Raw genomic sequence first — 23,355 nt, 5'->3', positions numbered from 1 at the left:
CAAATTAATTGATACACAATTTTAAAAACGATCTTTGATTACATTTGTACGTGAAAAATGTTGGGTTCATCCTTCCATATCAAAACATCTTGCTAGGGTAGCTGCAGTGCTAATTTCGTCAACGAAAAAAGTAACGGAAATACATTTTTCAGTGGCAATTGACCAGACTAAATAGACCCAGAAAAAACAAACAACTAAATTATCTTTGACTAAAATCTGACTAGTAAGTGGACTGGACAATAGTTTTTGGAGAGATTGAGAGCTTTTTTATGACATTAGTGAAATTGTAAGGCTTTCTCATTGCAATGTTGCACTGCGGTAGTGTTGTCACAATACCATAATTTTGACTTTGATACCAGGTTTAATATCACGATACTCGATACCGAAACGATACCACGGCAAAAAATAATAAAAAATACAATTTAAAAAGGGTATTAGTTAAACACAGAATAACCACTGGGATATATATATATATATTTTTTTTTATACATTGAACAATATCTTGATAACCAATTAAAATAAACAGAATATCTATTAAAACATTTCTCATTTTACCCCCTTTTCATGATAGCCAATTGCAATCTTGTTTCATCGTTGCAACTCCCGAACGGGCTCGGGAGAGGCGAAGGTCGAGTCATGCGTCTTCCAAAACATCACCCACCAAACCGCGCTTCTTAACACCCTCCCGCTTCACCCAGAAGCCAGCCGCACCAATGTGTCGGAGGAAACACTGTCCAACCAACAACATTGGTCAGCCTGCAGGTGCCCGGCCCACCACAAGGAGTCACTAGAGCGCAATGAGCCAAGTAAAGCCCCTTCTGCCAAACCCTCCCCTAACCCGGACGATGCTGGGCCAATTGTGCACCGCCCTAAGAGACTACCGATCACAGCCTGTTGTGATCCAGCCCGGGATCGAACCCGGGTCTGTAGTGACGCCTCTAGCACTGCAACACCTTAGACCGCTGCGCCACTCGGGAGGCCCACAAAATCTCAACTGTTTCAACATTTAATTTTACACGTCAGGGTTAATTAAAATGGCCATAATATTAGATCAAATGACATTCATTAGACCTGTGATTCATTAAAGCGAAATAACTTAATATATTAAATAAATAGTTTAGTGCCAAAACTACATAAAAAACACCTTCAAGCTCATTTCTGAAGCTTCTATATTGCAATAGTTTACACACCATAGAAATACTATGGATTTTACACAGCATACTACGATTCCCAGAGTGCATTTCAACTCCCAAGGTGTAATGCTCCACCTAGGGCTGCTGGCTGGATACTGCTACTAATCCCAGACAAATGCGAAGTAGTCTAAATATATTGCTGTCATTGCTAAGTTGAGTGCATTTCACGTTACTTTTGGGTTGTAATCATATTATAATGCTCAGTACTCACATGAATGTCACGCTGAATATATGTTCATGGCATTGTCACTCATAGTTATAATTTAGTTGCTAGTAGAATAGCAGTACAATGCAAATGTCATGTCTAAAATAGTTTGTCGTTTTGCCACCCAACCTCCCTTGCACTGCTTTATAACACCTCTTGCATAGTTGTTTCGGTGGGCTTGCCCTCACCATCTGCTCTGTAAGCAAAGTATTCCCAAAGTTCGCTTCTGGAGCCTGTGTCAGCTGCGTGCACAAGCAGCCTGGCCAGCTTACTACTGCCCCCTTGAAATTTCAAAACAAATTACTAGACAGACTATCCTCTCAATCCGTATATGACATGAGATATTTGACAGAAGTACTGAAAGTAACAAAAATTCTAGTATCGAACTGTTTTTCATGTTCTAGTATTGAAAAAGTGCCGAAGTTTCATGCCGAGGTCATTCACGAGTCACCTCTTTGCCTGGCAGGGTTGCCATGTCCGCGGTTTTCCGGCTAAATTGGGATACTTTGAAAACTGTTGTGGATGAAAATGTTTTGGTCATGGGTTGCAGGTTTTTGGGCTACTTCTAAATTGCGCCATGGCATTTAAAAATATATAATAATTTCACTTTGACCTGCTGCTGCTGACTGTCAGGCAGGCTGTTGCTGAGTGTTGTTGTGGGGAGGGAGGGCCGTGTTTGTGCGCGCACGTTGAGCACAGCACGGCAATAGGCAGCTGAGTCACGTGAGTGAGAGGAGAGCAGCACGCCACACAGTTTCTAAACCCAGAAGCGCAACATTGTGAGACGTCCGGGAATGCTTGCGAAACAGATCAAGCCGGGTTTAGGTGTTTGAGAAGTCAATGAGAAAAGTTAAGAATTCTTCCTTAGTTGTTCATTTCCTCAAAATCTGAAGGCACAACCTAAATTCAAGCCAATGTCTTCAGTAGTTGAACATGTTATTAATCCAACCTCAAGACAGTGATAAACTAACATGTTTTCATTATAGTCAAAAACAACTTTATATCGAAGGAGTGCCTTTGATTTGATGGCCTGCAAATGCTCAGTTCGGCATGAAACAACTGTTAGACCCAATGACGTGTTTCGATGCATGAGCTTAGCTAGCCAATGTCGCCATGACATTGCCTACAAGCAATGTTCCCTCCAATTGTTTTGGGCAATGAGCAAATTTCAGGTCTGCTTTGTGCAAACTTGAATTCTGTGCAACTTCCATCGCGCGTTTAATATGAACACGGAGGCCATACATGCTTTAAGCTACAGTTTTAACAGTGGCCAAGTAGGCTACTGTGTCTATTTGATCATAATGTAGGCCTACCAGAGTCGCCTACCATCAAAAACAATGGAGAAAATACATACCATAATATTTTAACATGGAAATAGCTGTTCTATCATTCAGCCTACAGTAGCAGCCAATGTGTGGTGATCAATGTAGGTCTACATTCCATGAGACTTTTGAAAAAAACATGCAGGGCTTGACATTAACCTGTTTATCCACTTGTCCTTCAGACAAGGAGGTGACAGAAAATGTGTTGTTTGATGCAAGAAACCACTTTACAAGAATAGGAATATAAAGATTATTTTCCATTATTACAGAGAATCAGACAAATTATACTACGCTCTGCCTATTGGCTACTTAGCTTATTCAAGACCATCTCAAAATACAACACTGCCCCTTTAAGACAAAAAAAAGCTCTTTACCTGACTTGCTTTTCAAAGATGTCTAGAAATGTACACTTGTAGGAAGTAACCACTCCCCCATTGTTGACGAGAAATGTGAAAAGTGTGCAAAGCAGTTGCTACTTAGCAAAGGGTTGCTACTTAGAAGAAAGTAAAATATATTTTGATTTGTTTAACACTTTTTTGGTTATTACATGATTCCATATGTTGGTCATAGATGATGTCTTCACTATTATTCTACAATGTAGAAAATAGTCAAAATAAAGAAAAACCCTTGAATGAGTAGGTGTGACTGGTACTCTGTGTGTGATACCTACATTTATTATTTATTTATACATTATGTCAATTGGGACGGTTCAAATTGCACTTCGGGACGGTGATGGAAAAAGGTTAGTCTTGAGCCCTGTACGTAGCACGCTAGCTAGCCAACATTGGCCAGAAAGTTGAAGTCCATGGAGAGAGAGAGCGGCAAGCAGCAGTACAGAGGTGAGGACAGAGAGGAACCAATGAACTCCATTGCTGACTATCAAATAATAAGAGTAGTGATTGATTAGTAGAGTAAAACTCTTGATGTACTGGACTCCTGATGGATCTGCTCTCTTTCCTTTCCATCTTGCTCCAGAGGGATGGAGCCACACATTAATTGACTTTTATACTCCAGTTGAAAATGAGATTACTTTAGAACAATGTGACTTGTAATAACACAATTTCAATGTTTAACATTGTGTTACCACCATTAGCGGTGAAGATGACACCGGAGAACAAGGCCGACGTTTTACGTATTCCTAACCAATTGTGTTTTTTTGTTATTTTCTTTGCGTTGTTTGTAACTTATTTTGTACATAATGTTGCTGCTACGGTCTCTTATGACCGAAAAGAACTTCAGGACATGAGACCTGCGATTACTCACAACGGACTGGCAGAATCCTTTATTCCCTTTAACGAGTCTGCCGTGAATGATATACTGTTTTCCCAGGAACAGGCCCAGATCCCCATCATTTGCGTGAAGAGAAAGCGGAGAAAAAAAGGGACCAGAGGGCGGGCTGCCTTCTGAGAATACGTAGACGATCGAATAAACCCACACTTCCTTCCATTCTGCTAGCAAACGTGCAATCTTTGGAGGGGGGGGGAGAAAATTAAAAAAAAAAAAGATTTTAAAAAAATCGATGAGATTAAACTACCAACGAGACATTCAAAACTATAATATCTGAACGTTGACATTATCAACATGGTTATACGCTGTATTGGCAGGATAGAACAGCGGCGTCTGGTAAGACAAGGGGCGGCGGACTATGTATTTTCGTAAATAACAGCTGGTGCACGATATCTAAGAAAGTCTCGAGCTATTGCTCGCCTGAGGTAGAGTATCTCATGATAAACTGTAGACCACACAATCTACCTAGAGAGTTTCTGTATTTTTCATAGCTGTCTACATACCATCACAGACTGATGATTACACTAAGACCGCACTGAATGAGCTCTATTCCACCATAAGCAAACAGGAAAACACTCACTCAGAGGCGGTGCTCCTAGTTGCCGGGGACTTCAATGAAGGGAAACATGCATACCGCCCTAACAGAGCCACTGATGATGCAATCTCTATTGCACTCCACACTGCCTTTTCCCACCTGGATAAAGGTTTTGAGAATGACACAAATATTAATTTTCACAAAGACTGCTGCCTCAGTTTGTATGATGGCAATTTGCATATACTCCAGAATGTTATGAAGAGTGATCAGATGAATTGCAATTAATTGCAAAGTCCCTCTTTGCCATGCAAATGAACTGAATCCTCCCCCCAAAAAATCCATTGCATTTCAGCCCTGCCACAAAAGGACCAGCTGACATGTCAGTGATTCTCTCGTTAACACAGGTGTGAGTGTTGACGAGGACAAGGCTGGAGATCACTCTGTCATGCTGATTGAGTTTGAATAACTGGAAGCTTCAAAAGGAGGGTGGTGCTTGGAATCATTGTTTTTCCTCTGTCAACCATAGTTACCTGCAAGGAAACACGTGCCGTCATCATTGCTTTGCACAAAAAGGGCTTCACAGGCAAGGATATTGCTGCCAGTAAGATTGCACCTAAATCAACCATTTATCGGATCATCAAGAACTTCAAGGAGAGCGGTTCAATTGTTGTGAAGGCGGCTTCAGGGCGCCCAAGAAAGTCCAGCAAGCGTCAGGACCGTCTCCTAAAGTTGATTCAGCTGCGGAATCGGGCCACCACCAGTACAGAGCTTGCTCAGGAATGGCAGCAGGCAGGTGTGAGTGCATCTGCACACACAGTGAGGCGAAGACTTTGAGGATGGCCTGGTGTCAAGAAGGGCAGCAAAGAAGCCAAGGAGAAGACAAGGTAAGCGCTACCATCAGTCCTGTGTCATGCCAACAGTAAAGCATCCTGAGACCATTCATGTGTGGGGTTGCTTCTCAGCCAAGGGAGTGGCTCACTCAAACTTTTGCCTAAGAACACAGCCATGAATAAAGAATGGTACCAAAACATCCTCCGAGAGCAACTTCTCCCAACCATCCAGGAACAGTTTGGTGAGGAACAATGCCTTTTCCAGCATGATGGAGCACCTTACCATAAGGCAAAAGTGATAACTAAGTGGCTCGGGGAACAAAACATCGATATTTTGGCCAGGAAACTCCCCAGACCTTAAGCCAATTGAGAACTTGTGGTCAATCCTCAAGAGGTGGGTGGACAAACAAAAACCCACAAATTCTGACAAACTCCAAGCATTGAGTATGCAAGAATGGGCTGTCATCAGTCAGGGTGTGGCCCAGAAGTTAATTGACAGCATGCCAGGGCGGATTGCAGAGGTCTTGAAAAAGAAGGGTCAACACTGCAAATATTAACTCTTCGCATCAACTTCATGTAATTGTCAATAAAAGCCTTTGACAGTAAGGAAATGCTTGTAATTATACTTCAGTATTCCATAGTAACATCTGACAAAAATATCTAAAGACACTGAGGCAGCAGACTGAAAATGTATATTTGTGTCATTCTCAAAACTTTTGGCCACGACTGTACAGCTCAGCATCCAACACCATAGTGCCCTCACAGCTCATCAATAAGCTAAGGACCCTGGGACTAAACACCTCCCTCTGCAACTGGATCCTGGACTTCCTGACGGGCCGCCCCAGGTGGTAAGGGTAGGAAACAACACATCCGCCACTCTGATTCTCAACACAGGGATCCCTCAGGGGTGCGTGCCCAATCCCCTCCTGTACTCCCTGTTCACTCATGACTGCACGGCCTAGCATGACTCCAACACCATCATTAAGTTTGCCGATAACAACAGAGGTAGGTCTGATCACTGACAACGACGAGACAGCCTATAGGTAGGTCAGAGACCTGGCGGTGTGGTGCCAGGACAACAACCTCTCCCTCAACGTGATCAAGACAAAGGAGATGATTGTGGACTACAGGAAAAAGGAGAACCGAGCACGCCCCCAACCTCATCGATGGGGCTGTAGTGGAGCAGGTTGAGAGCTTCAAGTTCCTTGGTGTCCACGTCACCAACAAACTAACACGGTCCAAGCACACCAAGACAGTCATGAAGAGGGCACGACAAAACCTATTCCCCCCTCAGGAGACTGAAAAGATTTGGCATGGGTCCTCAGATCATCAAAAGGTTCTACAGCTGCACCATCGAGAGCATCCCGACTGGTTGCATCACTGCCTGGTATGGCAACTGCTAGACCTCCGACCGCAAGGCACTACAGAGGGTAGTGCGTACAGCCCAGTACAGACAAAACCGTGACTCGTCAGTGACTCGTGAGACAAAACCGCAACTCGTCAGTGAAGAGCACTTTTTGCCAATCCTGTCTGGTCCAGCGACGGTAGGTTTGTGCCCATCGGCGACGTTGTTGCCGGTGATGTCTGGTGAGGACCTGCCTTACAATAGGCCTACAAGCCCTCAGTCCAGCCTCTCTCAGCCTATTTGCGGACAGTCTGAGCACTGATGGAGGGATTGTGCGTTCCAGGTGTAACTCGGGCAGTTGTTGTTGCCATCCTGTACCTGTCCCGCAGTGTGATGTTCGGATGTACCGATCCTGTGCAGGTTTTGTTACACGTGGTCTGCCACTGCGAGAACGATCAGCTGTCCGTCCTGTAGCGCTGTCTTAGGCGTCTCACAGTACGGACATTGCAATTTATTGCCCTGGCCACATCTGCAGTCCTCATGCCTCTTTGCAGCATGCCTAAGGCACGTTCACGCAGATGAGCAGAGACCCTGGGCATCTTTCTTTTGGTGTTTTTCAGAATCAGTACAAAGGCCTCGTGGCCTAAGTTTTCATAACTGTGACCTTAATTGCCTACCGTCTGTAAGCTGTTAGTGTCTTAACGACCGTTCCACAGGTGCATGTTTGTTAATTGTTTATGGTTCATTGAACAAACATGGGAAACAGTTTTTAAACCGTTATTTGGATTTTTACGAATTATCTTTGAAAGTCAGGGTCCTGTTTTTTGCTGAGTTTGTTTGTGTATATAATGACCTCCAGCAGGCCACAAATGTGCATGTGTCTGCGCAAACGGTCAGAAACAGACTCCATGAGGGTGGTATGAGGGCCCGACGTCCACAGGTGGGGGTTGTGCTCACAGCCCAACACCGTGCAGGACGTTTGACATTTGCCAGAGAACACCAAGATTGGCAAATTCGCCACTGGCGCCCTGTGCTCTTCACAGATGAAAGCAGGTTCACACTGAGCACATGTGACAGACGTGACAGAGTCTGGAGACGCCGTGGAGAACGTTCTGCTGCCTGCAACATCCTTCAGCATGACCGGTTTGGCGGTGGGTCAGTCATGGTGTGGGGTGGCATTTCTTTGTGGGGCCGCACAGCCCTCCATGTGCTCGCCAGAGGTAGCCTGACTGCCATGAGGTACCGAGATGAGATCCTCAGACCCCTTGTGAGACCATATGCTGACACATGCACATTTGTGTCCTGCTGAAGGTCATTTTGCAGGGCTCTGGCAGTGCTCCTCCTTGCACAAAGGCGGAGGTAGCGGTCCTGCTGCTGGGTTGTTGCCCTCCTACGGCCTACTCCACGTCTCCTGATGTACTGGCCTGTCTCCTGGTAGCGCCTCCATGCTCTGGACACTACGCTGACAGACACAGCAAACCTTCTTGCCACAGCTTGCATTGATGTGCCATCCTGGATGAGCTGCACTACCTGAGCCACTTGTGTGGGTTGTAGACTCCGTCTCATGCTACCACTAGAGTGAAAGCACCGCCAGCATTCAAAAGTGACCAAAACATCAGCCAGGAAGCATAGGAACTGAGAAGTGGTCTGTGGTCACCACCTGCAGAACCACTCCTTTATTGGGAGAGTCTTGCCAATTGCCTATAATTTCCACCTTTTGTCTATTCCATTTGCACAACAGCATGTGAAATTTATTGTCAATCAGTGTTGCTTCCTAAGTGGACAGTTTGATTTCACAGAAGTGTGATTGACTTGGAGTTACATTATGTTGTTTAAGTGTTCCCTTTATTTTTTTGAGCAGTATATATATATATATATATATATATATATATATATATATATATACATACATACATACATACATACATACACACAGTGGGGAGAAGAAGTATTTCATACACTGCCGATTTTGCAGGTTTTCCTACTTGCAAAGCATGTAGAGGTCTGTAATTTTTATCATAGGTACACCTCAACTGTGCGAGACGGAATCTAAAACAAAAACCCAGAAATTCACATTGTATGATTTTTAAGTAATTCATCTGCATTTTATTGCATGACATAAGTATTTGATCACCTACCAACCTGTAAGAATTCCGGCTCTCACAGACCTGTTAGTTTTTCTTTTGTTGCCAGCGGTTTAGACATTAATGTCTGTGTGTTGAGTTATTTTGAGGGGACAGCAAATGTACACTGTTATACAAGCTGTACACTCACTACTTTACATTGTAGCAAAGTGTCATTTCTTCAGTGTTGTCACATGAAAAGATATACTCAAATATTTACAAAAATGTGAGGGGTGTACTCACTTTTGTGATATACTATATATACATACATATACACACAATCAGGTAATAAAATATTGATAATGCTAGCTAGTTAGTTTGCTGCAACCTATCAGACAGAACTTTGATTAGGCCTACAATACAGCTACAATATGTAAAGGGGAAGGGCTCCAGACTGCTACCATTTAGTTGCCTTTTGCGACCCTTTGACTTGGCTGTGCGAATTACATTTTTAATTGGTTGCATCAGTGCGAGCTGAACATTCATTAGGTCTACATGATCACCTCACTCCAAAGTTGTAAAACGTCCTAATTTCTGTCTGTTAAAACAGTAAAGTGCATTATCCTCATGATTCCTGTAATGAGAGTGTCTGCCCAGCCCCTAGGTCTGTTTCGCTGGGGCCTGCTGCTGTGATGAGCGAGCCACTTGATGGGCTCTTAGGTAAGAAAAGGCATTCGATTGTATATTTCAAAATCCAATTGCGGGGAAATACATAGCTTTGGAAGCAACTACTGTTGTTCTCAGCTTTCTGTGGGTATGATTTGTATTTGTCATCTCTTAATATTGAGCTCAATAGCAACTATTTTACAACCAAGATATCTGATATGGCTTTAAGATATGAACTGAAAACTGCGCAATAGCCATTGCGCGTGCATAGGGTAGAAGGCTACAACTCGTTTTTTTAGGACATTAAATGTACTGTTAGATTAATACAGGACTACTAGCAGTGGGTATTATATTTAGCATTAGCGATCTAGCTGTGTTTTGAGTTCTCACTTCCTCATGTGGTGAATTAGCCCCAAAATAAATGTTCCTATGATAAAGTGCATGTAAAGATGTAGCCATATCTCTATTGAACAATAAACTTTCTGGAGCCCTACTTTAACAGTAAAATATAACAATACCTTATTGTCAACCCACAATTCATGACAATCATTGGGTTAGTTTGCAGATAAAAATATCTTGAATAATACATTTTCTATTGTTTGATGCCGCGGGAAAATATGGTGCCATCAAATCATGGGTTGGTGCCAAAAACGGAAAAAGTTAGTGCCACCAGGGGAAAATGTTCATCTGGAGCCCTGTCAAGGGGTGTGATTTTTAACATGGTGCAGAGTAATGTGTTCTTCTGCTAATTTAGCTGTTGGGAATAGAATCATAAAATAGAATGTCATGCGGAAAAATATGTTAGTTAGACAAGGCTATGTATACAAGTCAGTGACTTATGTTTACTACAGGTTAATGAGGCAATACAAATGTGATGACTAAAATGAAAGGGCATTTATAGTTGACTAAAATGTCCTACTGTTTTCATTATTTTCACAACTCGACTAAATCATTATTCAAATTACAAAAATGTGACAGACTTAAAGCTGCAATATGTAACTTTCTGGGCGACCAGACCAAATTCACATAGAAATGTGGGTTATAGATTGGTTATTCGCATTGAAAGCAAGTGAAAGAAGCGGTAGATCTGTTCAATGTGCGCTATATTTATGCTTTCTGTTAACTTCCGGTTTTGCGTCTTTTACTTTCAGTTTTATACACTACCTTCAAACAGCTGAAAATACAATATTTTTGGTTATGGAAAAGATATTTCACAGCGGTTTAGATGGTACATTGATTCTTTCCCTCCCGGAGGACCTGAGCCCTGGGACCATGCTTCAGGACTACCTGGCCTGATGACTCCTTGCTGTCCCCAGTCCACCTGGTCGTGCTGCTGCTCCAGTTTCAACTGTTCTGCCTGCGACTATGGAACCCTGACCTGCTGTCTCTAACTATGAAAAGCCAACTGACATTTACTCCCGAGGTGCTGACCTGTTACACCCTCTAAACCCACTGATGATGATTATACCCTGCTGATCATCTACGTACGTTTGAACATCTTGGCCATGTACTGTTATAATCTCAACCTGGCACAGCCAGAAGAGGACTGGCCACCCCTCAGAGCCTGGTTCCTCTCTAGGTTTCTTGCTAGGTTCTTGCCTTTCTAGGGAGTTTTTCCTAGCCACCGTGCTTCTACATCTGCATTACTTGCTGTTTGGGGTTTTAGGCTGGAACCTAGCACTAATAGCACTGTGTGACATCGGCTGATGTAAAAAGGGCTTCATGGATACATTTGATTGATTCTTTACACTATACTTGCTTGTTTTGTCACAAACTGAAATTAGGCGAACTATTCAAATTTTTGCAACCAGCAAATGGAGCGATTTCTGCATAGTGCATCTTTAGTACCATTTTAGTCTAAATGACTAGACTAAATAAAAAAGACTGATAAAATTAACACGTTATCTCTCAAAGCAAGTCACGAGACACTCCATTAAACTGGTCAATATTTAAATTTGTCACTTACTGTGAAAAATTATTATTATCGCATTGTTGAGGGGAGTTGAGGGGTTTGCTTATGAAATATAGACTGAATGACAGAAAAGTCCTGAATTAAAATGTTTTAAAAAAGGTCAATTTTCATAAAGTTAGTGAGGTAGAGCTCTAAAGCAGATTAGGTCATTCCTACCTTTGGGCTTCAAATCTGCGTGATGGGCAGTCTGGCTGTCCGGGCCATTGTCTCTGGCAGGACGCAGCAGCTGAATTTCAGGGGGAGGGTGGTACGGCGAGGGGTGAGTTGGGGCGCTGCCAACACCCTGTGGGGGCTGCTGCTGAAAGTTGCCCATGTCCTGGTGAGAGGAGCCAGCAGGGAGTCCGGTGGAGGAGGCAGACAGCTGCTGCAGGGCAATCATCTCTGGGCTCTCCAGCATGGAGGCCAGACACTGCCTGGAGTCCTGATGAGGCATGGGGGTCCGCAGGGCCATGGGTCCCGGGGAGCTGGTGATGCCAGTGGAAATCCTGTACTGGCCATTAGGATGAGAGGGGTACCCTCCAGGGCCCCCAGGCTGCTCTGGCCAGGGTTTGGGGCCCATGGGACGTGGACCCCCGTGGCTATAAGAGAGCTGCTGGTGGTTAGCCATATTTTGCACTTGTTTCCCAGGTCCGCTGGGCCTCTCCTGGCCTTGGTGGTTCATCCCTGACCACATGTTAGGAGGCATGCCCATGCCTGGATGGAAGGCTGGGTAGTTGTGTCGTGGTGGGACGTCAGGCCCGGGGTAGCAGTTCCCTCCGGGGTGTAGGGGGTGGCCGTTGGTGCGCTGGCGGGACAAGTACATGCTGCTGTCGGGCATGGGGGTGCAGAGGCCCCCAGACTGGAGGGCCACGGGACAGGGGCCCAGTGAGGGACCATGGGTGGGACCCATGTAGGGGTGCTGCTGCCGGTGGTGCTGTGGCTGAAGAGGCCGGCCATCAGGCCCCATTTGGTATCTATGGCCAACGTGGTGTCCATCCCCCATGTGTGGCTGGAATACAACATCTATTAGTATGTGCATAGCAGCAAATATAAAATCAACCGACAGATCAGAAACACACAAAACATTGTTCAGTCGGAGCACATTGTGTGAGTACAGCAGATATTGGATAGCTCCGAATTAAATATGTGAAACCTCCTTCGATTGTTTTCTTATCTGATCTCACCTGCATGTTGTAATGTTGAGGCATGTGGTGAGCACTGGGGTCTCCAGGCCGGGGCATGTGTCCCTGTCCAGGGTAGGCGTAGCCGGGGTCCATCCTCTGGCCGTACATGTGTGGGCCGTGGGGATTAGTGGGGCGCTGGAGCTGCTGCAGAATGGATGACAGTTCAACATCTCATGTCTAAAATGTAATGCATTCATTTGTCTTCATCTAGAACTACCTTTTAACTCCTCTGTAAAAGGGGGGGAAAAACCCTAGACGCTTTCTCTTCATTCATTACCAACTCCTAAAGCAGTAAAATATACTTTCTCCTATGTGAAATATTGTTTTTGACATGCATGGCCAGCTACCTGCTGTGCTGTGTAGTAAAGGTTCCCAGGATGGGGTTGTCCATGAGGTATGCCATGGGGGTGTGGGGGTCCATTGGCCCAGTGGGGGGGAGGGGGTGGCTGTGCTGGCTTATTCCCCTCCTCCTCCACTGGGGTGCTGCCCTTGCCCCCTGGATGTGTCCGTTTGCGTGAGGCCTGCTCGGTGGCTCGGATCAAGCTTTCTGGCCCTGCCTGTTTGTTGCCTTTGCTTCGCTTTTTCTCCTTGCGATCTCTCTCACGGTCCTCGCCGCTCACGTGGAACTCCTCGTCCGTGTCGCCGTCCTCCGACGGGAAGTGTTTGAGTAGCGCCCGGCTGAAACAACGCTCCAGGGATTCTGCCATGATGCTGTACTCTGAAGAAAAGCACAGGCACCATGAGTATTATCTGCATGCCACGCACACAGACACGCACTCGTCTGTTGTGGGGCCAGGCGATGTTGACCCCAGCGTTGGCCGGCAGGTTGACCTGTTCAGAGGGCCTTGGTGTGGTTGACCCCCTAGCCCCCATGCCTCTCCCTTGGGAGTGCATTCAGACGGATGGATGGCTCCAGACAGGGCGCTTAACTAGGGGCTAGAATGTCTCTGGCAAGCAGGCAGGATGCTGCAGGGCCTGATGCACAGCTCAATCACTCCCCATTCATCACTGTCACACAGAGCTCTCCCCCAACACAGCCATTCTCTCCACCATGTGCACTTAGTCAAATTGATCTATCTCATATTCATAAATCAAGTCCAAAGTCAACCCAAAAATCATTTGCATATTCTAGAGGCATTTTTGGGACATTATAAATTTGACAAAAAATAATGAGGTTTTAGATCAAAATTAAGAGGTGTGTGTATTTACCGCTGTCTTCCCCATTGTACTCGATGCAGTTTTCAAACATAAGCTTCATGTCAGACACAAACTCTTCCTTGGCAATATACTCCCCTTCATTCAGCTTAGTCTCGATGGTGGACAGGTCCATCGGAGTCTGAGAAAAAAATCAGGGCAAACAAATGACTAATTGTGAAATTGACGACCTCAAATTACAACTACAAAAACTCGGTAAGATGCCTCAGTCATACGTCATTTGACAGTTTGGAACCTTCCTTTTCACTGTGAACTCACCTGAATGACCGCATTATAGTTGGGGGCATAGGATTCATCCACAGGCTCCAAGAAGGGCCAGGCATCTTTGTGGGCTCTCAGGGCCTCCAACACTGTGGGGAGAGCAAAATGAGAGGAGGACCAAGGCAGTTGGAATCAGAACAGAGGAAATCTCCTGGCTCGCTGTCCAGAAAAATGTGCAGGTCAATATGCTATACACATGCAGACATTATACAGTGATGATTGCATAAATGACAGGGAATATACATTACCTTTGTACAACGCCGTATAATCATCATCAATTTCATAGCTGTAATAAAAGATTGAGAAAATGTTCAAAACAAATTCACAAATTTATTCTAATAACTGGGTCACTGTATGGGCAACCAATTGCTATCTTAAATATATATGCCCCTAACACATACTCCTGCTTTCATGTTGAAAATGATATCCCTGTTCAATGAGCATTGTTTCCTTTGGAGTGCTGGATGGCTGGCTGATATTAATTGTACCCTCAACTCAACTCTGGACAAATCATCTCAAGTCCTTACCACAAACCCTAGATCGAAAACTCTTACTAAAGAGATGGGGCTGATAGATATCTGGAGAGAGACTAATAGCTATTCTATGGATTATACATACTAATCCAATATCCATAACACCTACTCTCTTATAGATTACATTTTTATCCCAAAGATTTTCACAAATTCTGCCACTTGTCCAATCGGACCCATAGCGCTTTCAGATCACGCCTTTGTCCACCTCCGCTTTGACCTCTGTAAAAACATCCCGAGGTCAAAAGAGTTGGAAATTCAACACCTCCATGTTATCAAACAAAGCATTCCATACATTTGGTCACTACATGGCTAGAGAACTACACACAAGACAACAAAGACTATCCTGTTCCTCTGGCCATAATGTGGGACTCTGCCAAAGCCACACTAAGAGGTCATCTAATTCCATATGCTTCCTCTAAGAAAAAATCAACGGAAACACACAGGTTAGATGTTGAGGGAGCTTTAACACTGCGAAAATGTACATAAACAATCTCCAGACAGCACCTCCTGGAGTCAACTTAAAGCAGCCAAAGCCAAACTAAACTTTATTAAATAAAAAGTGATCTTTACTAAAAAAACACCATGAGTACAGCAATAAGTATAGCAGATTGATTGCATACCAACTGAAAAAAAGAGAAGTCAGAACGTACAATCATGGCCATCCGAACAGCAGATGACAAAGTCACATATGATCCAAATAAGACAAGTGTAACTTTTACTGCAAATGATATACTTCTGAGAGAAAACATACAGATGCAGAACTCTATTCCTTCCTAGAGGGAATCTCGATACCAAAACGATCAGAGACTGACCAAGAAGATCAACTCCCCCTTCATTCCCGAGGTCGTTCTACAGGCAATTATCTCCATGCCACCTAACAAGTCCCTAGGCCCAGATGGATTTCCCAGAGACTTCTACAAAGCTTTTTGGCCCCAGCTTAGCCCTAATTTCATGCCAATGCTGGATGATTTTTGCAAAAACACAGCTCTCCCAAACTATGTACACAGTCCACATTACAGTGGTGCTATAAAAGACAAGGCGCCTCTATCCTGATCATCCTTCCGGACCAGAAGCTTGTTGGATTTAGACTACAAAATAATTACCAAATTACTGGCCAAAAGACTAAACATTCTTCTTCCCAAAATAATAAAAGCGGACTATCCATTCGCAGTCTTTTTGATATTATTGATCAAGTAAACGGACAGAAGACACCTGTCTTGCTGGCTTCACTGGATGCTGAGAAGGCGTTCGACAGGATGGAGTGCAACTTTCTATTCTCAGTCTTAGAAAAGTTCAATATGGGCCAAAACTTTATTAAATGGATTAGGTCCCTATATTCTCATCCAAATGCCATGGTGTCTACTAACGGTCTGAACTCTGACAGATTCCCTTTGGGATGTGGCACAAGACAAGGGATGCTCGCTGTCCCCCCTGCTCTACTTGTTGGGGGCGGAGTTGATAAGGAGCAATCCAAGTATTATGGGGGTTTCTGCAGGTGGCCTTCAGCATAAGATTTCGCTCTACGCGGATGTCGTCTTGCTCTACTTATCCAACCCTGAGAAATCCCTCCCTCCCATTTCAGACAATTGCTCAGTACAGCAAGTTCAGAATATAAGATGCATTTGAACAAGTCCATTGTTTGCCCCCTCATTCTTACACTGACCAGCTCTATGAAGACACTCTGTCCATTCCAATGTAAAACACAGGTGTTTCCATACCTTGGAATCTTTGTAAAGCCAGATCTCCAAACGTGGATCTCCCTCCCAATTAGCTTAGTGGGAAGAGTCCATGTTAACCGCATGAACATCCTCCCTAGATAAACCTATTTATTTCAGATGCTCAAATCCAGATGCCCAGTTTCTTCTCTTTTTTAAAAACCAACCAACAAAAGCATCACCAAATGTATATGGGGCAATAAAAAAAAAATAGGATCAAGTTCTACACTCTATCAAAACCTGAATCGAAGGGTGGTCTTTACCTTCAATTGTACTACTGGTCTGCCCTAATCCTCAACATCCTAACATGGATCACAGACAGACAAGACTCAACGTGGATTCAGATAGAGGCCCAATCCTGTGGTTCATTGCCCCTAAGCTCAATTATATTCATTAATAACTTTAGTGAAGTGGGCAACATACCCAAAACCCTTGTGATTTATACCACCCTACTAGCATGGAATGACTAAGAAATACCTTGGCATTTCCTCCCAGATATGCTCCCACTCGCCTATAGTGTACAACCCAGACTTGCCAAAAGCCCTGAGTGATGCCAACTTTCATCTTTGGCATCCTCTATGGATCAGGACCTTTTCCGGCCTGTTTCATCAGAACCCAACTAATCTGAAATCCTTTTAAGAGCTATGCAGTGAATTCAATGTGCCAAGATCCATTTTTGTTGTTGTTGATATCTTCAAATGAGACAATTTTATTACACCCCAGCGAGACTCCTTAGAATGAATACAGACATTTCTCCTGATTGTAAAAGATGTACCTCTACATGGATGTATTCAAGCTGAAGAGAGATTACCAGATTTTGGCAATCTATACATACTGCTGCACAGAAAACAGATGTACAGTTTGATAAGACCCTGTGTCCATCTTCTTAATATTAATGCCCAGCAGGACTGTGTTCTTGATCCAGACAGGGAAAATTTGTTTATGACTATCATATACTTTGCTAAAGAAAACATTAAAAAAAAAAACATCCTGGGCTTCTAATTCTTCCCTTACATTTAAAACGTGAATTGACCAGATTGACTTTCTTCCTCTTGAAAAGCTCACTTATGACCTCCGCAAGAGACAGCCCAAGTTTGATAGACTCTGGTCTCCAATACCGAACTATATTTCAAATTGGACAGAGTGAAATGGGGCGATTAAGGAAATGTGTGTGTGTATTTACACATGTTGTGTAAGGTGCTATAAAACAAATGATTTGCTCGTTGTCTCAGCTAAAGCTGAAATAGCTAACATGTATTTTATTATGTTACTTATGTCTGCCACATCTGTGAATGTGGAATGCGTTTTGTTTGCTGATTTGAAAAACAAGAACATCTAAGAAACAAACATTTGCTGTCCATAAATTATCAGTACTCTAGTGTCGAGAAGTAGTGTGTGGCTCTTACAACTCTTTTGTCCTGCGAGAGCGTCGGATGGGTGAGTGGGGCTCCAGGTGCAGCAGTTCGGGGGGCAGGTCCTTCCCCTGGGATATCAACCAGGCCTTCTCCTCACGCAGTTTCCGCCGCCGCGCTCGCTCTGAGGGAAACAGCAGAACACAGGAACCACAATTAATTACACACAACAGCAGCAGCATAAGGGATTGTACTTTACTACAGTTTCAAGGGCACCTGTTGGCCATCCGGTCGCCTGCTGGTGCACAGAGTCAATAAAAACCAGGCCGAACAACATGAGAGACTGAAGGAGTTCAGAGAAGATGAGTGATTCATTGACCATCCTTTAGCAGGCTTAGCTGATAAAAAAAAAAGGCGAGAACAGAAAGGAACACTATCTCTCAACATGAAAGGCTGCGGGCTACCGCCCGCCTGCTGTGCGGATTAAAATATGTTGGAGGGTGGATTCAACTGCTCTGATCCACCAGAGACTAGGCAGCCCAGCCCGATCCCACTGTTCATCTATAATACATTAATGAGGGTCCTTCACCAGTTAATTAACCCTTGACAGGTGACATCAGAAGGACTCCTGTGATTCAAAGGGCTATATATTCCCACTCACTCGCAGCCCAATACGTGTAATATATTGCAATATATAATTCACAACCAGGGCAATAGATCATTCAACGGTACAGGCAATACAAATGCAGAGGTGTGTGCGGGGTTGGCCATCTTTCAGAATCCACCCTGAGCCCCACCCTGCCCACTAACCCAGCTCCACTACTCACCCTCCACAGCTTGGAGTCTCTCCAGCTCCTCTCTCTGGCGCTCCTCCTGCAGCAGCATCTCCTCTTCTCGTCTCTGCTCCATCAGCAGGGCCTGCCTGTCCATGTCCTCATCCCTCTGTTTCTGCTGCTCCCTGTTGGCTATGGCCTGCAGCGTGTCCTGGACACAAACAGGAAACCATCAGTCCACTGGGTCTCACAGGAGACGGGACATACACTAAGAACGATAAATTACACACGCGCAGCTGGTCTCACCTCCTCCTCTTGGCTCATGCGTTTCTCAGAGAGCCGGTAAGAGCTGCTTACTGGGGTGGGATCCAGCAGCCTCTGCTTCTGCTCATTCACCTGCAGAGGCAAAAGAATCAAGATTAAAAACACAAATAAGTGGTTTCATTATTCACACAAAAATCACACACAGTCGCTTTGATCAAGTAACGCATCCACGGGAGCTAATACCCAAGCAGGCCCCGGGGAATCCGCTGTGGTCTTCCAGCAGAGCTGTGAGGAGAGAAGTGGTGATCCAGGCTCTGCTCCTCCTCCCCCGACTACCCTCCCTTTAAATCCCACCCACCCTGCTACCCCTCTCCTAGTGGGTCACTGACTAACCAAACAAATCAAACCCCTCCATGCTCCCTGTGACAATAATCACACGTAACGATTTCCACTAAAAGCTGGAGGAGCGGGCGGTAACGTGCGTGTGCTTGTATTTGCAAACTGACCACAGCATTGCCACTTGATGAAATAGCCTATAGTCTATAATGTAGCAATTAGAAAGAAAGTTACATACTTAATATGAGCAGCAGAATTGGTTGCAGAATACAAACCACAACATGGAAGAAAAAAAAACAGCAGGAAGCTGCAGTCAGAGCAGAACCATCTGGGCCAGGCAGTATCTATGTCAGGGAATGCAGTCCAAAAGGTATGGTTGTTTCCAAGAGCATGGGGGTAATGGAGTCTGGTACGTTGGACGTTATGGGAAACAAGATGGACGCCTGCCTCCTGGGCTGCACCACCTCCTGTGCCTTTTGTTTCTGTGGTGTTATTTGTTATGTTTTATATTCTTTATTGAGGACAAATGTAGTTACTATGACTGATATGGTTCTGTCACCTAGTTACCTTAAGATGAATGCACTAAGTCACGCTGAGAAAAAAGTGTCTGTTAAATGACTTAAATGTAAATACTCAAATGTCAGGACGGGCCGTGTGAACACCACCAAGAGGCCCTTTCCCCCCGCTGTAGAGTTTTGCCTGCCAGCAGCATGGGGACGTGTTAGATAGCTGCCTTGCTCTTCCTCCACTGGGCCAGTGGTGGCCACCACCAGAGGGGCTGTCAAAGTGCTGAATGTGCTACAGCTCCCATCCCCCAGTCTTGTCTCTCTGCACCGGCGTGTCCCGGGGCTCCTCTACCCTGCCTCTGCTCTGTGCATTACCCACAGCACTTAATCGCACACAGGAGATGGACTGCCTCTGGTGTCGCCACTTAAGAAGTCGACAATCCTGCAGCGCAGCAGGTCGTCAATCAAGTGGCTCCATCCCGCCTCAAGGTGAGTGCCTGCCTCCCGTCAGCGCCCCGCGAAATGGCTGTGACAGCCAGTGCTGTGGACAGGAGCTGGAGGACTCCATGGCTGTGTGCGCACTCACACACAATAATGCTGCGAATGCGCACACACAGACATCCCAGATGTCTGCTCTGTACTGCCAGAGCCTGCATCCAGTGGGAATGTTCAGCAGCTTGAGAACTGTGAATATGTCCAGATAGATAACAGCCAGGCAGGCATGCTGGCCGTGAAGGACAGATCACCATCGGATGACCATTAGAGAATGACCCCATGCCGACAGAATGGCCAAAAACCTTTTGACCGTCATAGTCCACAAGGACAGGCAGGCTGTGTTGGGTTTCTATAGCTTCTATCGGACCCGATCACAGGGATGGCTAAAGCGAAAGGTCCCATTGATCACTACAGAATTACGTAAATCTGCATTCAGCTTGTGTTAATGCATAAGGCTTGTGTCGACGTGCCTGGACATGCACTTAATAAGCAAGCTAGCTAGCTAAGCAGATCGCTATGAGACCTGTTGGCAAAGATTACGATAACTAACCCTTTCATCTGTGGTGTTAGCTCGGTAGCTAAACATGGTGCTAAGATATCAGATAAGAGCTAATGGCCAACGTAGCTAGCTAACGTTAGCTGGTTATCATTTTTCGGCAACAAGCCAGCTGCTGATCTGACCAGCCACAATCGTATCTGTAAATTGACAATTGATAGTTGGAGTAGATGATTGCCGTAACAGGGAAAGTGTTTAAAAATGCCTAATTAAAAGGTTGGCAATAGGTTTAGCTACCTAAGAGTCTTTCTTCATGTTATGGACCAAGATAGCTATAGATCAGCGTGCGTGTGTTTTTTCACTTTTCAAACTATGGGCAGATTGGAGTCATTCACACAAAACATGAATTGTTTCATATTTTTTCTCTACCCTTGCTCTGCTTGTTAGATAATATGCACATTTATGGCTTTGTAGAACATGTAATTGCCATTGAGCTAGTTCTCATAGTAGCAAGTAAATGATATGAGCGAGAGAGATATGCGAGATGTGAAAAAGAGCAGCATTAAAACCTCGCTCTATCCAATTGTAGCAGTAGGATCAAGTTACAACCCACCCATTTCTTGACAGATAGCTGAACGAGCCAATTGAGTTGTTCAGAGATGTGTCCCATCACGAAAAGTGACTAAAAATACTAGTTTCATAAGCATCCGTGATCACAAATCATTATGTTGTACCCATTGGCATGGAATAGATGTTATTTTATATTCTCAAACTAACAGCAGTGCATATATGATGCCCTTCCATACAGGCATGACATGCTGGAGTGAAGAGTCTATGCGAATATTGTTGATCAGTAGGATAATAAGTCCCACATGAAAGGCAAACAGATTGTCACGTGTAGCACCATAGAATCCACTGATCAGCCAAAACAATATCAATAACTCAATGCACACACTCCTATTGAATATGCATTCACCTATATTGCAAGTAGGCCTATGCATCTTAAACTTACCCAGTTTATTAAGAGATTTACCATTCAAATACAATTATTACCATTATGTTATGTAGTTTGCTAAAAACAAAGTCAAATATATCGTTTTATTTAAAAAATGCATGCATTAATGACATTTTGTCATAATTTCTTTTTTTTAATCGACCTAAAATTATCCTCCATCGGCTTCCTAGGTATCAGCCCTAAAAAAAAAAATCCACATTGGTCCTTCTCTACTGTCTAGCTATGTATACTCAAAAGATAAATGAGTATGCAATGTATTAAAAAGGGCAGAGTTTGAACAGTTAAAACAGCGACTCATTCCGCAGAAGAAAAACCATGCGACAAATCAGCACTCCCGGCCTCGACCGTCACTACAGCAGAAGCTGCACACAGGGCCACAGATATGAGAGAGACTGGACAGTCCGGCTTTGGGCCCGGGGCTCAGATGGGTTTAGAAGCTAGTGTTCTGGGCAAGCAGAGACCAGTCTGCCTCCACACACCTGCAGCCGCGCCACACAGCCTCCATTTCCCAATTCCTCCTGGAGGCAGCCATTTGAGACGCTATGCCCTTACAGAGCACATCAGCTGACTGAGTCAGTGTCTGAATGAAGATTGATGGGTTGAGAAGGGGAGGGGGAGGGAGGAGACTAAGAAGAGAGCTGACTGACCTTGTGCTCGATCATGCTGCTGATCTCAGGGAGGAAGTTCTGGCTGATGATGCGGTAGAGGTGGCGGTCCTGGGGAGACGTTTTGTCTCTGATGCTCTCGGCCAGACTGGCCCACTGCTCCTCCGTGTCACACACCAAGGACCAGGCACCGCGCTCCCGGTCTGGACGGAAGGACAGACAACATCATGGCCAACATACTCCGGACTCTGACATTGCTCATTCTGAGGGGGAGGGGATTTTGTGTGTATGGTCATTGTATTACTAGATATGACTGCACTGTTGGAGCTAGAAAAATAAGCATTTCGCTGCACCTGTGATAACATATGGAAATCTATGTACACGACCAATAAACTTTGATTCTATTTTTTTTTTTTTAAACAAGTCTCAATCGTCAGCATCAATATCAGGAGTTGGAGTCGATCTAGATAGATGTTTCTGATAGCTCTGCCTTTTTTCTCACCTGTGCCTGAGTGTAGACCTTCCAGTCCATTCTCCTTCTTCACTTCGCTCTCCACCTCACTGAAAAAAACAACAGGCCAGCCCATTCAGTATTTACCATCCACTCCAAAGCATTGCATGAACAAGGTCTGGGGAATAAAGGTGGTGAACGTCTCTGGAGACGTTTGAGAGTGGAGAGAACGCGAGACCACTAAGGACAGAGTTTGCTGCTGGTCTCACCTTAGCTGGATCTCCTCCACTTTCTTCTTCGGTGGTCTTCCCCTTTTCCTCTTCTCTGTTGGTTTGATCTCAGGGGCTTCACTACAAGGACAACAACAGAGTGAAAAACAAATATCCGCCCACACTTTAAATTACACAGGCCTTTTACCAGGGTAGCTATTACTGGAGTGACCCATATGATTAACCTCTAACAGGCTAGTAGGTACAAAGTAATTACTATGTTGGTGCTCAATTTGTCCTTCGTTAGAAAACAGAATTAGCAGTAGGAAGTGCTACTGTTTACATATTACATATCTCATAGCCTTACAGAAACCATAGAGCATATATACACAGTAACACATAATATAATGCAGACACAACAATACACTGAGTATCAGAGAATCGATACAAAAATGACTGGTTATATACCAGCATAGCGTTCACATTCTGTGACCTCTATCTGTGAATTACAGGCAAGCAAAACCATCCAACGTCCACAGCTGATGCCC

General features: G+C 44.5%; 1 protein-coding gene across 1 annotated transcript in view; it reads right to left on the bottom strand.

Moving 5' to 3' along the window:
* LOC139540237 (chromatin remodeling regulator CECR2-like) overlaps positions 1 to 23,355 on the bottom strand; it is a 68,977-nt gene that overhangs the window by 8,466 nt on the left and 37,156 nt on the right. The window contains exons 5-16 of the mRNA XM_071343908.1: positions 22,868 to 22,948; positions 22,650 to 22,708; positions 22,190 to 22,350; positions 18,737 to 18,826; positions 18,485 to 18,641; positions 17,712 to 17,841; positions 14,306 to 14,343; positions 14,055 to 14,146; positions 13,791 to 13,917; positions 12,929 to 13,299; positions 12,582 to 12,725; positions 11,575 to 12,406 (exon numbers count right to left, since the gene is read on the bottom strand). Of these exons, the coding sequence (XP_071200009.1) occupies positions 11,575 to 12,406; positions 12,582 to 12,725; positions 12,929 to 13,299; positions 13,791 to 13,917; positions 14,055 to 14,146; positions 14,306 to 14,343; positions 17,712 to 17,841; positions 18,485 to 18,641; positions 18,737 to 18,826; positions 22,190 to 22,350; positions 22,650 to 22,708; positions 22,868 to 22,948 (2,282 nt within the window). The remainder of the gene's footprint in view (positions 1 to 11,574; positions 12,407 to 12,581; positions 12,726 to 12,928; positions 13,300 to 13,790; positions 13,918 to 14,054; positions 14,147 to 14,305; positions 14,344 to 17,711; positions 17,842 to 18,484; positions 18,642 to 18,736; positions 18,827 to 22,189; positions 22,351 to 22,649; positions 22,709 to 22,867; positions 22,949 to 23,355) is intronic.

The sequence above is a fragment of the Salvelinus alpinus genome, chromosome 15 (genome assembly GCF_045679555.1).
Source record: "Salvelinus alpinus chromosome 15, SLU_Salpinus.1, whole genome shotgun sequence".
Taxonomy (NCBI): domain Eukaryota; kingdom Metazoa; phylum Chordata; class Actinopteri; order Salmoniformes; family Salmonidae; genus Salvelinus; species Salvelinus alpinus.
The sequence above is the reverse complement of the archived record's forward strand: the minus strand, read 5'-3'. Positions and strand labels throughout refer to the sequence as shown.